Raw genomic sequence first — 15,791 nt, forward strand, 5'->3', positions numbered from 1 at the left:
TTCAAATTTCAAAACAAACGCGTCGCGTTAATCAGCAGTGAAGATGGACGCGGTGGATTGAACGCAAGGCTGCCTCATTCACGACTAATACATGTAGAGGTTAAAATCTCTCTGGTGGAGTGTGTTTGATTTTCATCTTAATAATCACCATTCATCTTTGATTTATGCGTCAGTGAATGCGGCTCATCTAGCTATATTTTGTGTCACTAATTAGTAATCCGACTTGCTTATCTAGTTGTTAATCGAGGAACAGGTGGATTACGTTTATATTTGAAAGGACTGGAGGGATGGAGGTTCAGGGAATATTATCTGACGGGTCAAACTGCGCAGTGAAAGCTCCGTCCATCGAGAACTTTGTGCTGGTCAAACCCATCAGTCGAGGAGCTTTTGGGAAGGTTTACCTCGCCAGAAAGAAATGCAACTCCAAACTCTATGCAATCAAGGTATAGAGATATTTATATTTAGTATGTATATGATGGAGTGTTTAAGATTATATATTTTTGTATACACTGTAGGCCAAAAGTTTGGAATAATGTACAGATTATGCTGTTTTGGAAGGAAATTGGTACTTTAATTCACCAAAGTGGCATTCAGCTGGTCACAAAGTATAGTCAGGACATTACTGATGTAAAAAAAAACAGCACCATCACTATTTGAAAAAAGTCATTTTTCATCAAATCTAGACAGACCCCATTTCCAGCAGCCATCACTCCAACACCTTATCCTTGAGTAATCATGCTAAATTGATCATTTGGTACTAGAAAATCACTTGCCATTATATCACAGTTGAAAGCTATTTGGTTTAAATGAAGCTTAACATTGTCTTTGTGTTTGTTTTTGAGTTGCCACAGTATGCAATAGACTGGCATGTCTTTAAGTCAATATTAGGTCAAAAATGGCAAAAAAGAAACAGCTTTCTCTAGAAACTCGTCAGTCAATCATTGTTTTGAGGAATGAAGGCTATACAATGCTTGAAATTGCCAAAAAACTGAAGATTTCATACAAAGGTGTACACTACAGTCTTCAAAGACAAAAGACAACTGGCTCTAACAAGGACAGAAAGAGATGTGGAAGGCCAGATGTACAACTAAACAAGAGGATAAGTACATCAGAGTCTCTAGTTTGAGAAATAGACACCTCACATGTCCTCAGCTGACGGCTTCATTGAATTCTACCCGCTCAACACCAGTTTCATGTACAACAGTAAAGAGAAGACTCAGGGATGCAGGCCTTATAGGAAGAATTGCAAAGAAAAAGCCACTTTTGAAACAGAAAATCAAAAAGAAAAGGTTAGAGCGGGCAAAGAAACACAGACATTGGACAACAGATAATTGGAAAAGAGTGTTATGGATCTTAACCCCATTGAGCATTTGTGGGATCAGCTAGACTGTAAGGTGCGTGAGAAGTGCCTGACAAGACAGCCACATCTATGGCAAGTGCTACAGGAAGTGTGGGGTGAAATGTCACCTGAGTATCTGAACAAACTGACAGCTAGACTGTCAAGGATCTGCAAAGCTGTCATTGCTGCATGTGGAGGATTTTTTAAAGAGAACTCTTTGAAGTAGTTTAAGAAGTTCTGAAAAAAAAATGTCAAATTGTAATAGTACTTTTTCATGTTATTAATGTCCTGACTATACATTGTGATCAGTTGAATGTCACTTTGGTGAATAAAAGTACCAATGTCTTTCCATAAGAGCAAAATCTGTAAATTATTCCTAACCTTTGGCTGCCAATGTGTGTGCGATGGGGTTCAAATGTCCAATTAAAAAAGAAAAAAAAAAAAGTTATTAAAACCCTAATTTAATCGTGGAAGTACACAAAGTTGTAGGATTATGGCAAATGTAACACACAGAGATGTTAAATGATTGAGAATTAATCAAGATTGTGCACTATTTCTTAGTTGCAAATCAAAAACGCAAATTTCTTCTTCTGAATAAAAGTCAGATTTCTTTGCATTCATTGACGTACGGTCACAATAACATGATCATCAGGTTTTACACAAGCATGTGGAGTTCATGCCAGCTGCTAGACATTCTTAAATTCATGTGCATTCACCTTTTCACTCAAACTGTTATGCTAATAATATAATTTGAGGAAAAGTACAAAATGTAAACATTTTTGCTAGTGGACTCAGACTAGTGGACTTATAAACAGGTAAACATAACAAATGATGTAACTTTTAAATTGTTTAAATTAACAATTTTTTTTTTTTTTTTTTTTCTGGCAGGTGGTGAAGAAAGCAGATATGGTGGATAAAAACATGACTGATCAGATGAGAGCTGAGAGAGATGCTCTGGCTCTCAGTAAAAGTCCTTTCATTGTGCACCTGTTTTACTCTCTCCAAACAGCAACCAAAGTCTATCTGGTGTGTACAAGGATGAATCTTACAAAAAATAAATTAAGCTATATATTTACAGTATATTTGGCATAAAGAAAATGAAGCCTATTTTATGTCCATAAAACACATTTTCCCTTATAATTCTCACAACCGTAATGTGTCCAAATGTTAACTTGTAAGCTTTTTCTCAATTCTTATTATTGTCAATGGTGATTTTAATTATATTCAAACTATTGTTTAATACAATTAATTATTATTTTTATCGGCATGAATGAGCTCTGGTGCATGGTGTCCAGTACAGTGGATGGATTTGTAAAAGTCATTTTAACCATTCGGTGTGATGCTACATCAAAACAAGAGGTCAAATGATAGTGGATTTTGCCAATACCAATAACTAAGTTGGTGGAAAAGGCTGATTAACCAACAGATAGTTGATAAAAAAATATTTATTGAATCCTAAAAGAAAACTTAGTCTTTCTTTACTATGATGTGCACAGAAATTAATGCTACAAGCATTCAAAATGAATAAAATCCCAATTAAAGTTTATTGTACAACCAAAATCCTAATTATGACCAGAAAAAAAAAAAGTAAGATTTGGTTCATAATACCTTACTTTTAAGCACACCAGGGAATCTTGTTTTGAAATGATGGAGACTTGGCACCATTATAACACGCTATATTTGAGTAGGCCATTTACTCAGTCAAGCTTTTTATAGCTTACTCATATATATATATATATATATATATATATATATACACACACACAGTACTGTGCAGAAGTCTTGGGCACATAAGATATTTCACAAATGCAATTGTCTTAAGATGTTTATTTATATCTTCAGCTTTAGTGCGTCATTAGGAAATATAAATGTTAGACTCCCAAACATTACTTTTACAAATAGAAAAGATTAGAATAGACGAACAGGGAACCCTGCAACAGATATCATGGCCCCCACAAAGCTCTCCATTGAACATCGTGTCAGTCTGAGATTACATAAAGAGACAGAAGCAATTGAGACAGACTAAATAGATAGAAGAACTGTGGTGAATTCTTCAAGAAGCTTGGAACATCCTACCTGCCAACAACCAAGAAAAACTGTGTCCAGGTGTCCCTAGGAGAATTGGTGCTGTTTTAAAGGCAAAGGTGGCCACACCAAATATTGATTTAAATTTTTTTTATGTTTACGGGACTTTGTATGATATTAATTGATAAATGAAAACTGTTTATGGCATTATTTTTGAGGACACACATATATATATATATATATATACACACACACTGGCGGCCAAAAGTTTGTAATAATGTACAGATTTTGATGTTTCGGAAGGAAATTGGTACTTTTATTCACCAAAGTGGCATTCAGCTGGTCACAAAGTATAGTCAGGACATTACTGATGTAAAAAAAAAACAGCACCATCACTATTTGAAAAAAGTCATTTTTGATCAAATTTAGACAGGCCCCATTTCCATCAGCCATCACTCCAACACCTTATCCTTGAGTAATCATGCTAAATTGATCATTTGGTACTAGAAAATCACTTGCCATTATATCAAACACAGTTGAAATCTATTTGGTTTAAATGAAGCTTAATATTGTCTGTGTTTGTTTTTGAGTTGCCACAGTATGCAATAGACTGGCATGTCTTAAGGTCAATATTAGGTCAAAAATGGCAAAAAAGAAACAGCTTTCTCTAGAAACTCATCAGTCAATCAATGTTTTGAGGAATGAAGGCTATACAATTCTTGAAATTGCCACAAAAACTGAAGATTTCATACAAAGATGTACACTACAGTCTTCAAAGACAAAGGACAACTGGCTCTATCAAGGACAGAAAGAGATGTGGAAGGCCAGATGTACAACTAAACAAGAGAATAAGTACATCAGAGTCTCTAGTTTGAGAAATAGACACCTCACATGTCCTCAGCTGACAGCTTCATTGAATTCTACCCGCTCAACACCAGTTTCATGTACAACAGTAAAGAGAAGACTCAGGGGTGCAGGCCTTATGGGAAGAATTGCAAAGAAAAAGACACGTTTGAAACAGAAAATCAAAAATAAAGGTTAGAGTGGGCAAAGAAACACAGACATTGGACAACAGATAACTGGAAAAGAGTGTTATTGATCTTAACCCCATTGAGCATTTGTGGGATCAGCTAGACTGTAAGGTGCGTGAGAAGTGCCTGACAAGACAGCCACATCTATGGCAAGTGCTACAGGAAGTGTGGGGTGAAATGTCACCTGAGTATCTGGACAAACTGACAGCTAGAATGCCAAGGATCTGCAAAGCTGTCATTGCTGCATGTGGAGGATTTTTTGATGAGAACTTTTTGAAGTAGTTTTATGAAGTTCTGAATTTTTTTTTTTTTTTCTTTTTCAAATTGTAATAGTAATTTTTCACTTTATTAATGTCCTGACTATACATTGTGATCAGTTGAATGTCACTTTGGTGAATAAAAGTTGCAATTTCTTTCCATAAGAGCAAAATCTGTAAATTATTCCTAACCTTTGGCTGGCAGTGTGTGTGTGTATATATATATATATATATTTTCACCAGATTAATGGTTTTGTGTATATTTCACCAGATGAGGTTTAATGAGGAATATGGTTTATTATTATTCACAAGAAAGACATTTGGAGAAACAATCTTTAATAATAAAAAATAAGACAAGATTGGAAATGATTATATTCTGGTCCTGAATATTACAATATTGTTTTCCATTCTGGCTTAAATATGTATGTCAACGCAGTACAACAAATATTACTGTGATGTATAAATACTTCACATTTTAAAATACTCTCAAATTTTTGTCAAATTACAGCAAAGAGAAATTTGTTTGGAAATGTTCTTAAATGTCATAATGAGATAAATGTCACCATTCAAAAAACAAAACCTCATGTTCCTTTAAAAAAAGCTTAATTTTCTTTAAGCAAAATATGATTTCTATGTTTTGATTTTGGGGTGAAATATGACCTGGACGTGTTCTTGAGGTGCTTCAGTAAATTCACCCAGAAGTGTCTGTGTTTATTTCAACATTCACGTGAAGCTTTAATTGGTGCATGTCTTCTGTTTTCATGTTTTGTGTAGGTGATGGAGTATCTGATCGGAGGAGATGTAAAGTCACTGCTTCATATCTATGGGTACTTCGATGAAGACATGTCCCTAAAATATATCTCAGAGGTGGCACTCGCTCTCGATTACCTTCACAGACATGGCATCATTCACAGGTATATAGTAATTATGAGTCAGTTTCAGTGTTTGCTTGTCAAAAAAACTGAATTTTTTTCTTTATTTAACACAGGGACTTAAAACCAGACAACATGCTAATTTCAAATGAAGGTCACATTAAGCTCACAGACTTTGGGCTCTCCAAGGTTAAACTTGACAGAGGTATGTTTTTCTTAAACCTCTGAAAATGCAAAACTGTGAGTGTTTTTTGGACCGGTAACAAGGGTTTCTGTTTTCACTCTCTAGAACTAAACCTGATGGACATTTTAACCACACCTTCTTTGGTGAAACCTAAGAAAGATTATTTCAGAACGCCTGGTCAAGTTCTGTCGCTGATCAGCTCTCTTGGTCTTGTGAGTAGATTTGCATAGTTGTATAATCAGGGTTTCCATGCTCAAGGACAGTCTGAAAATATCAGGGTCTGAAAAAGTCATGTAAATTAATAAAATGTCAAAATAGTGTAAAAGTAAAGGTTAAAATATTTGACTCTATCCATTGAGAGTAACCACCTACAGTATGTTACTCACTGGGTAGCAAATGTTAGGTGTGGGAACGCTGTATGTTTTTTAATGTAAAAGTTTGTTTAAAATGTTTTCTTTTAAAATCAAATGACAGAATACCCCAGTGACAGAGGGCAAGCATCACTATAGCACATTTTTGGGCAGCCCAATGTCCTGTGGGAAGGTGAAACTGAGGAAGAGAAGGGCAGATTACCTCAGTTCACCAGTATGCTCAAGCCGAGATCTAGGTATGTGAATGAAAAATAGACATTCAGAGTATGGCATTTTGGCATTTGTAAATAAACTAAATTGTGATTTTTGTCTAGGATCCAACAGTGTGTTTAGTCCTGGTGTGCTGGCTAAGAGTTTGACACCAAGGCTGATGAAATCGAGGAAGAGATTTGAGACACTAAGTGTTGGAAGCCTTTTACCATCCACTACGGATTCTGAAGACTGTGTCAGCCCGATGTGGGAAGATGAGCAGGTTCTGTTTTTAGTGCTTTTGCTTTAAAAGAATATTTCAGGTTCAATACAAGTTAAGCTCGATCGACAGCAATTGTGGCATAATGTTGATTACCACAAAAATAAATTTTGACTTGTCCCTCCTTTGTGATGGAGGTTACAGTGAGGCACTCACAGTGAAAGTAAATGAGGCCAATTTTTGGAGGGTTTAAACAAAAATGTGAAGCTTATAATTTTATAAAAGCACTTGCTTAATGCTAACCCTTCCTCTGTTAAAACTCATGCATTATTTGAGCTGTAATTTGTGCAGTCATTTTATGGTTTTAGTGTTTGTTGACATTACATCGTCATGGCAACGAAGTTGTAAAATTGGCTATAACTTTACACACAAAAGTTTAGTAAGTGATTTTATCACACTTAAATCATGTTAACATGCATATTATGTCGTGTGGCTAAAATACATTGAGTATTTTAGCGTTTAAAATTTGGCCCCCATTCACTTTCATTGTAAGTGCCTCACTGTAACCCAGATTTTTGCTTTTTTTTTTTTTTAAAGAAAAGGAGGGGCAAGACCAAATACATTTTTGTGGTAATCAATATCATGCCACAAATGCTGCTGATTGAGCTTAACTTGTATTGAACCCGGAATATTCCTTTAACACTGGTCATCCTCTTCCAGAATTTACAAGATGGTGACAACCTTCCTCAATTACATGGAAAGGAACTGGGAAACAGAAATCAAAGAAACATTCCTGTAACACAGCTGGAAAAAAGAATGATGTGTGCAAAACATTCTCAGGATCGCAACACTGTTTTTAAGCTACTCGATAACCAATTGGACCTTTGCAGAAATATTAAAACAGATATTTCTGAAAAGAGACTGCAGTTCAATGCAGCTGAAAACTGTGCCACTCCATTGGGTAAGGCTGCTTCTCGTCAGTCAGTAGAGAGCAGTGTTGTGAAACTTGAGCCGCAGGTGGAGCCAAAGTCTTCAGCGAAGCGAGGGTTTGAAGAAGTAGATAAAAGCCCTGATCAAGCTGAACTCCATTCCAAGAAAAACGACGCAGTCTACAAGAGATGTTTCCAGATTCCAGAGGCGAATCCAACAGCCCACACTGGTTTGACTGGAATTTTTTCCATTGCTGGGCTTGATGATGTCAAAAGTGCACCGATATGTCAACAGAGAATCGTCCCAAAGCAATCCAGTCCCATTGCCGTGGCCAAAAATCTCTTTTGTGAGCTAGAAGATCCAGGTGAGGAGGTGGCTAAAAGAGTGACCAACTCCAGCTCCCCAACCTCACCTGTTGACAAACAGTATTTTAGGCGAAGCCTTAGTTTGGACTCTGATACCTCAGTCCATGAAATGTCTGTGGTCACCAACACTCCTCAAAAACCGACAGACTTCAAACAAGAGGCTTTGTTGTCCTCTTTTGAGGAACTTGATGAAAGCGTTATTTCTGCAGTGACACCTGCAGGCAAACCCACAATAGCTACGCCAAAACAAATCACCACAAAACAGCAGAGAGGTGAATCTGAACGTCCTCTTCTAGATCATCTCCCTGAGTTATCCAACAGTATTGTCAAATCACCAGGGTTCCTCAAACCCAAGAACATGGTTGTGTTCAGGAGCTACTGCAGCTCGATAAACCGGTCTTGTAACTCGCATCTCAGCTTGGCCTCTTTGGATGCCATGGAGATGTCAACTTCAGCTTCTTTCCACAGTGCACCTTCTGCAGTCACACCAGTTCAGAAAAAAAGGCCCAGTCTGAGCAGCTCACTTTATCAGGTGAGGAGTTTGGTCTTTGCTTTCTCCATAAGATTGGAGACAAAGGATTGTCAACTGGTTTTGTGTTAAAGGGTTAGTTCACACAAAAATGAAAGTTTTGTCATCAAATGGGTAGCTTAAACATTCTTTAAAACATCTCTTTTTGTGTTCCCAAAGCAAGTAACCCCCATGGGTTTGTTGCAACCAAAATATTTAGTAAATAATGACAACACTTTAATTTTTGGGTGAACTAACATTTGTAATGAACATGCTGCCTAAATTACACCGTCCTTTGTCTCTCTTAGACTCCCCAGCAGATGATTATGTCAAATACTCCTTATAGGACACCAAAAAGTGTCCGCAGAGGTGCAGAACGTGTAGACAGAGCTCCTATCCTAGGAACTCCCGACTACCTGGCACCAGAACTTCTGTTAGGCAAACCTCATGGTAAGAGTTTAACTGGTCAACTTTAAATGTGTTTATCTTTTGCAGAGATGTGCCGCAAATATGAAGTCCGTAACAGTGTTGTGGTTGATCAGTATGGATTTTTCAATGGCCAGTCCCAAAATCTAATGTGCAGGGTGGCTGATAACCCATATAATGGTGACATACAGTATGATAAAATAAAATGTATTGAATTGAATACAAATGAGATGTACACACAATTTATGAAATAAACATTTATATTAGATTAGACATTATTGGAGTCTCATGACGCTATGCGAGGGTTGGTCGCTTAGAGGCGAGTTCCGCTTAAACATTGCTACAATTATCCTTTTAAGCAATATTAACCGGTGAGAACTGTAAAAGTTTTGTTTGCTGAACTGTACTGGGAGGGCAGGATGTCAAAAAATTCTAAATTGTCAGCCTGTGGGGACATTGAAAAGCACTTAAGTTCTCACACGTCGGACGTCCGCAGGATCAAGATGGCAGAGGTCCGGTCTATAGTGGCAGCGAGCTTCATGAAGTAGGTCGGGATATCTCGAACATTTATGCAGCACTAACGAAACTCTCAAGTGAAATGGAGGGCCTTTCAGAAATACATCGAGCGATAACATCTATGGAGGCGAATCTTTCCACTCTGATCACAAGAATGGATGATGTTGGAAAACGGGTTGAGTTTCTGGATTCGGCAGAAAGAGAGCTACAGGCTAACCCGCTTGCTACCAAGGCTGACGAGTAATAGGTGTGGGAAAAACTGGAGGAAATGGAAAATCGGAGCAGATGAAACAATGTTTGTTTTGTTGGAATCCCCAAGGGAAAGGAAGGTCAAGATATGGTGACGTTTTTGGACGGGCTCATTCTGACTTTGATCCGACACAGCGGACCGTCAGCTCGAAATTGAGCACACCCACAGAGTTTTTTGTCAGCTTCCTGGGGCAGTGACAGAACCCGATCTATCCTGGAAAGAGTCTTGCGGTCGGCTGACAGAGGGAAAAAAAGACAAGTTGTGCTGGGAGGACCACAACATCGTGGTTTTTCCGATCTTTGCTAGAGGTACACAGGCGAAACGGGACGGATGCAAAGAGTGTAAAAAAACTGCTGCACCAGCAGAAGGTGGGCTTTGCACTGCTTTATCCTGCTAAGCTGAGAATTGACACCAAGGATGGAGGCGAGACATTTACATGCCCACGACAAGCTATGGCCTTCATTAAATCAGTGGTGTGAGTGGGTAATTTTGCCTGCACTCAAACAACAATACAGACTACACATCGTGCATTTTACTGATTCAGCCTTAGAAGGTTTGTTATTCTGTTGGCTGCCCACTGACTCTCACTCTGCCTCTTTTTTCTTTTTTTTTCTCTTTCTCCCTTTATTGACTTATTGTTCATTTGTTCATTTTGTGGGTTCAATGTGATTATTTAATGGGGCTTATTTTATTGAATACATTTATGTGCAATTTAATGGCACGATTTATGTAATAAAAAATAAAAAATAATAACAGGGAAAAAAGCGCATCTTTTTTTCTGTTCTGTGGGTTGTTCAGGATTTGATGGTTACATCAATGCTGGAAAGTGGTCTTTATAATTTTGCCTTGGGTACACAATTTTTCTTTGTCAGTATGTCACACTTTAATATAGATAAAATGTTTCTCTCCACATGGAATGTTAATGGACTGGGGTACCCTATATAATGAAGGAAGGTTGTGTTTATCCTTAAGCTTAAAAAAATATGTTTCTTCAAGAAACACACCTTTCTTCACAGGAAGCTGAAAAACTTGGCTGGGCATGGGGTGGGCATGTGTTTTGCAGTGCTGGTTCAAGTAAGAGCATGGGAGTCATCACATTTATTAAGCATGCATTTACAATTTAAATGTCTCAAACATATCAAAGATAATTTAGGAAGAGTCGTTATTGTTTTGGCTGAAATACAGGGGCAAAATCTTATTTTGGCTAATATTTATATGCCCAACGCTGATGATCACATTTTTTTTATAGATCCTTTTATGGGATCCTTCATGACATGGTTTTGGGCGGAGACTTCAATCTGTTATTGGATCCAGTCCTTGATCATAGTGATGCAAAAGTGTGTAGACCCTTTAGGGCAACGTTGACACTTCAGAGGATGTGTAAAAGTCTTGGTCTTACAGACATTTGGAGATTTCTGAATCGAGATGGGAGGGATTATACCATTTTTTCTTCAGTTTAGATGATTTACTCTTTTTACTTCTAAGTCACTCATTCCTTTCGCCACAGATTGCTCAATTGGGAACATTTTAGTTTCAGATTATGCTTTGGTGGATTTAGAGTTGTTGATGCACATAGAGAAAAGAAAATCATATAGATGGCGCTTTAATTCATCCCTTCTACAAGACCCTGAATGTCAACAAATGTTAAAGACAGAAGTCAGTGTTTATGTAGAAACCAATTGGTCCACATTGTCCTCCGTGGATGTGGCATGGGAGGCACTTAAGGCAGTCTTTATGGGCGGATCATACATTATGTCTTATTCATTAAAAAGATCAAGGCACAGGAATTCATGGAATTGGAAAAGAGAATTAAAAGTGCTGAAACAAGCTGAAGTGCCGAATGTTATTCAATGGTCTTAGAGAGCTGACTCAGCTAAAATATAGGTACAACTATTTTGTCACAGAAGGTAGAGTTTTGGTTATTCAGGGCAAGACAGACATATTTTGAGTCGGGGGACAAGGCAGGGAAACCGCTTGCCAGGTACATAAAACAGAGAATTTTCTTAAACTATTCCTTCAGTGAAGTCTTCTGGAGGCAAGATATTTACTTCTGTCATAGATACTGTATCAATAAGGCCTTCAAAGATTTCTATTTCGATCTTTATAGTTCCACATCCTCATCTACCGATAAGGATATTAGCAATTTCTTAGAGCCATTAGAACTTCCTAAATTGATGAATGATAAAAACAAATTTTTTTTTAAACTCTCTTGACTCAGATATTACTTTGGAGGAGCTTGTTGAGGTTATTGTAGCCTTGCCAACAGGTAAGGCCCCAGGGCCAGATGGTTTTGCTGCAGAATTGTTTAGATCTTATGTCACAGAACTGGCTTAACTTATGTTAAGTTTACACAGTCATTAAAGAAAGGTGAACTACCACCAACCATGACGCAAGCCCTGATAATTCTCATTCTTAAAAAAGATAAGGACCTAAATGAATGTAAAAGTTATAGTCCAATTTCCTTGATCCAGTTAGATGTTAAAATATCAGATACAATTTTAGCTAATCGATTAAACAGAGTAATTACATCTCTTATACATATAGATCAAGTGGGGTTTATTTGTGGTCATAGTTCTTCTGATAATTTTAGATGTTTTTTAAACATTATGTGGTCAGTAGCGAATGATCAGACTAGGGATGGGCACGAGTTCTCGGGTACTTGGACATGGCAGCAATGATCGATCATGAAAACGATGATCGATAGTGATCACGCATGATGTGACTTTTCGCTTAATTTGAAATCCAGTGACAATTACCTAACAACTAAACACACAAACAAAGAGGGAGTTTATTTTTAATTTTGAGATTGATTACATTGTGGTTTTGAGGGGTACATTGATTGTCAGAAATGCCTCATAGCAACCATACTGAAACAACATGTTATCGTTACGATAATCAAAAGAGAGTGTAATTAACAATGTTTTGAACACCTGTCTCTGCCAAACGTAATTGTGTTTGTCACTGACTGTAAATCTCCCTGCCCTGTGTGAAGTAACACGCACCTGCATCTCGACAAAATGGGAGTTGACGATTTCTGAGTTGATGAGTTTCCAAGTTAGATGTCCAATATAAAGTGTCATTCCGTTGCACTTTCCCCAGCTGAAAGGCGGAAATTCAGACTCTCCGAGTTGAATGGAACGCTTCATGAATCACAGCAACAACAATACTGAGCATCGTGGCTTTCCTCACAAGAGCGAACATTTGGGGACACACACACCAGGCGCGTGTGGCAGTGGACTCAACGCGCTGAAGGAACGCATATACAGCAGGCGAGTGTCTAGACAGAGCGCAGCTAAATGGAACACAATGCAGCGTCTTCAAAACTGAACTTCAATTTAACACGCATATTAAAAACGCAATGGTTATGGCGTCTCCTGTTATTTGAAAATAGACAGTTCAGACAGTCACTAAAAACACTGGTGCATGCTTACTAAGGTTACTACAGTAACCTGAAGGAAGAACAGACAGACGTGCATTGGGCACATTCTTTCAGATTTGGACAGTGAATCTTCACATAATGATAAAATATGATGCATTATATTTTAAATCTTTTGTACATTTTGTAACATTATTTTATAACAGCCTATAATAATGAATAGACGATACACTGGAACACCAAGGCACAATGCAGCAGCCATAGATGTTTGTCAGACATGTTATTATATATACAGTTATGCACATGTAATCGCCCCTTGAGTACTCGACAAGTACTCGGGTAATTAGTCCGAGTACTCGAGTAGACAAAATGACCAAAATAGGGCGGTTCTTAAAGTAGGTGACTAACATACAAAAAGCTGGGTCCAAACTAGTGTAATGATAGGCAGACAGAGGATGGAAGTTAATTGGCGCTCCCTCATTTCAAGAATGGTTCACCGAATTGGGTAGGGTAGAGTTGATTCTGTGCATGTATTTTTTGCTTTATTCTGTATTGTGTTTGGGAATCAATTAATAAAATAAAATGTTAATCTGGAGATTAGACATTATTATTTGAATTCACAAACACTGGGTGAGCCAGCATTGTTATTGGCATTGTTATTGGCTAATACTGATAGATACAGTATTCTCAAAGTGATATTGGCCAATTCATCCAGGGTTCCCATGTTAATGGAAAACCTGGAAATATCAGGAAATTAAAAAAAATGATATGCCTGGAAATTGTGATGGACATTTTATGAATGAAATTCTTTCAGTTTTGCTCAACTCTACAAATATTTAAGGGTTAGATATTGCTTGCAAGCAATAGTGGCGGCAGATTTTTGAGCCAGTCATTCTTGAAGTCTGTTCTTTGCAATAAATTATTCAAGCCGGTTCACAAATTGATCTGAATAATTAATTCGCGAATCAGTCTGCATTAAAATTATTTCTAAAATCCTTATTCAGTAATCACAAATGACTGGAATGGTCATGAAAACTCACTTTTCAAAAGGTGTGGGAGCTCTGTTAATCATTCTACCTCCAGTTATATAAATATGTACTTTGAATGCACTCATTAACTGACAATTTGTTTTGGTTTCAGGGGCTGTATGTTCTGGTAAGTATACTAAAATGTATTTGGTTGAGATCCCAAGCCATTGATAGCATGTGCAGGCAGCATTGCAAGCAGGAATTGGCTGATGCAGTGATTGGTTGCAGCTCTTGATTAATCACTCTCAATGCTTCAGTAATGCTCTCTAAACTCTGTTGGGATGATATGATGGTTCTTGGGAATTCTGGGACATTCTGCTGGAAAACCACATTTTGATGTAAAATACTATAACCTTTCTAACTAAGACATTTGTGGCGCTGTGGTTTCCAAACATTTCTTGGTTTGAGCAGTCCGACATGTGAACTGCTGACTTAACCAGTGGTGTGATTTGAGGTGGGACTACCTGCTTTTCCAGCAATGGAAGATATTCACAGCTATTACTATTGCTTAGGGTTAGGGATTTGAACAAATACCTAAGTGTTAGGATTAAAGTTAGGTGTGCAACTCTTCCGACACAATTTGGGCTATGGATGTGAATGATACTTTAAATTGTGCAGCGTGTTAATGAGAGGTTTGCTGCTATTGCTTTTAAAAGAGATCAGACTTAAGATTTTCACGTTGTGCATGATTTAAATGGGTGAACAAATCCAACAGACAATGAAGGAGTGACTAAGGCATATCTAGTCTCGTGTAGCTAGACCTTTCACGAAAACGGCAAAGGTCTGTACCATATAAAAGCTTCAATAGGCCAAAAACCACCCACTTAGACAGGAAGAGCCATCTAACTGACATTTGAAGTGATCAATCACAGTTGATGTTATCTGAAATATAATAAAAGGCCGGAAATAAATAATGTAACTAACGACGTGGAATATTGCACAGAAAACACACAGGAAAATGTGTAGAGAGTGCAAATATACAATTAAAAAAAAACCTCAGCACTAAGTATTTCACAGTAAACAAGGCAGAATGTGAAGTTCTGCTCATGGATTTCAGCTTTACTTGCTGCTCTGTACCTCAAACCAAACTCAATATCTTTAAAATATTTTATTTTGCAAACTTCAAACAAATCCAGTGATTATTTTGTCCTCAAAATCACTCATATCAACATGGAACCTTGTGAACGACTCTGTTACAAATGCGGACTGATAAAAATTCTTGTGTGCTTCTACTTGCGGAAGTTCCATCAAACCAGCCAATCAGATTTGCTCTGCATTGATTGAGAAAGCTTTTTCCAATTTTGTGTGCTATGTGCATCAGATGGTTAGAGCACGGACTATGGGAGGTCTGAGGCTGAGACTAAGGCATAATCTAGAGACCAGAATATCATAGATACTTTGGGGTGGGCTCTTTTGACTTGGGCCAGTAAACATGCACAGAGAACCCCCTAGCTACTGAATAGCAACATGTTTAAAAAAACACTCAACACCTTAGCAACTTAATAGCAACACCTTGGCAACCACTCCCCACCTTAGCATTGTGGCAGCGAGTTTTGCACAGGCTGTCACCACTGAAATGTAAAAAGCGATTTATTTTTGCAATTTGGTTTGGTGTTGCTAATGATAAATTGCACATTTAACCTTTTTAAATTTGCAATTTAAAAAAAAAAAATATGTGGGGAAAACTATTACTTTAAATAAAAAGTTATTACCATATCGCTTTTGCCTGCAAAATTCCACTGTGTAAGGCCTTTATTGTTCTGAGAACATTATTGATGTGAAATTGTGTGTATATATATATATATATATATATATACATATATGTATATATATATATATATATGTATATATACCAAAGTGGCATTCAGCTGATCACAATGTATAGTCAGGACATTAATAACATG

The 15,791-nt window shown here is 37.4% G+C and overlaps 1 protein-coding gene across 3 annotated transcripts in view; it reads left to right on the plus strand.

Annotated features, from left to right (window-relative positions):
- Window positions 1-15,791, plus strand: part of LOC127434670 (serine/threonine-protein kinase greatwall-like) — a 26,692-nt gene continuing 10,901 nt past the window's right edge. The window contains exons 1-10 of one of the 3 annotated variants that reach the window (XM_051687562.1): window positions 1-443; window positions 2,228-2,365; window positions 5,427-5,566; window positions 5,641-5,729; window positions 5,814-5,920; window positions 6,183-6,315; window positions 6,394-6,551; window positions 7,209-8,315; window positions 8,600-8,741; window positions 12,583-14,008. In XM_051687562.1, coding sequence (XP_051543522.1) covers window positions 288-443; window positions 2,228-2,365; window positions 5,427-5,566; window positions 5,641-5,729; window positions 5,814-5,920; window positions 6,183-6,315; window positions 6,394-6,551; window positions 7,209-8,315; window positions 8,600-8,741; window positions 12,583-12,653 — 2,241 coding nt within the window. In that variant the 5' untranslated portion in view covers window positions 1-287 and the 3' untranslated portion in view covers window positions 12,654-14,008. The other 2 variants (XM_051687563.1, XM_051687561.1) reach the window with 2 other exon arrangements.

Source organism: Myxocyprinus asiaticus, chromosome 44, assembly GCF_019703515.2.
Source record: "Myxocyprinus asiaticus isolate MX2 ecotype Aquarium Trade chromosome 44, UBuf_Myxa_2, whole genome shotgun sequence".
In the NCBI taxonomy this organism is placed as follows: domain Eukaryota; kingdom Metazoa; phylum Chordata; class Actinopteri; order Cypriniformes; family Catostomidae; genus Myxocyprinus; species Myxocyprinus asiaticus.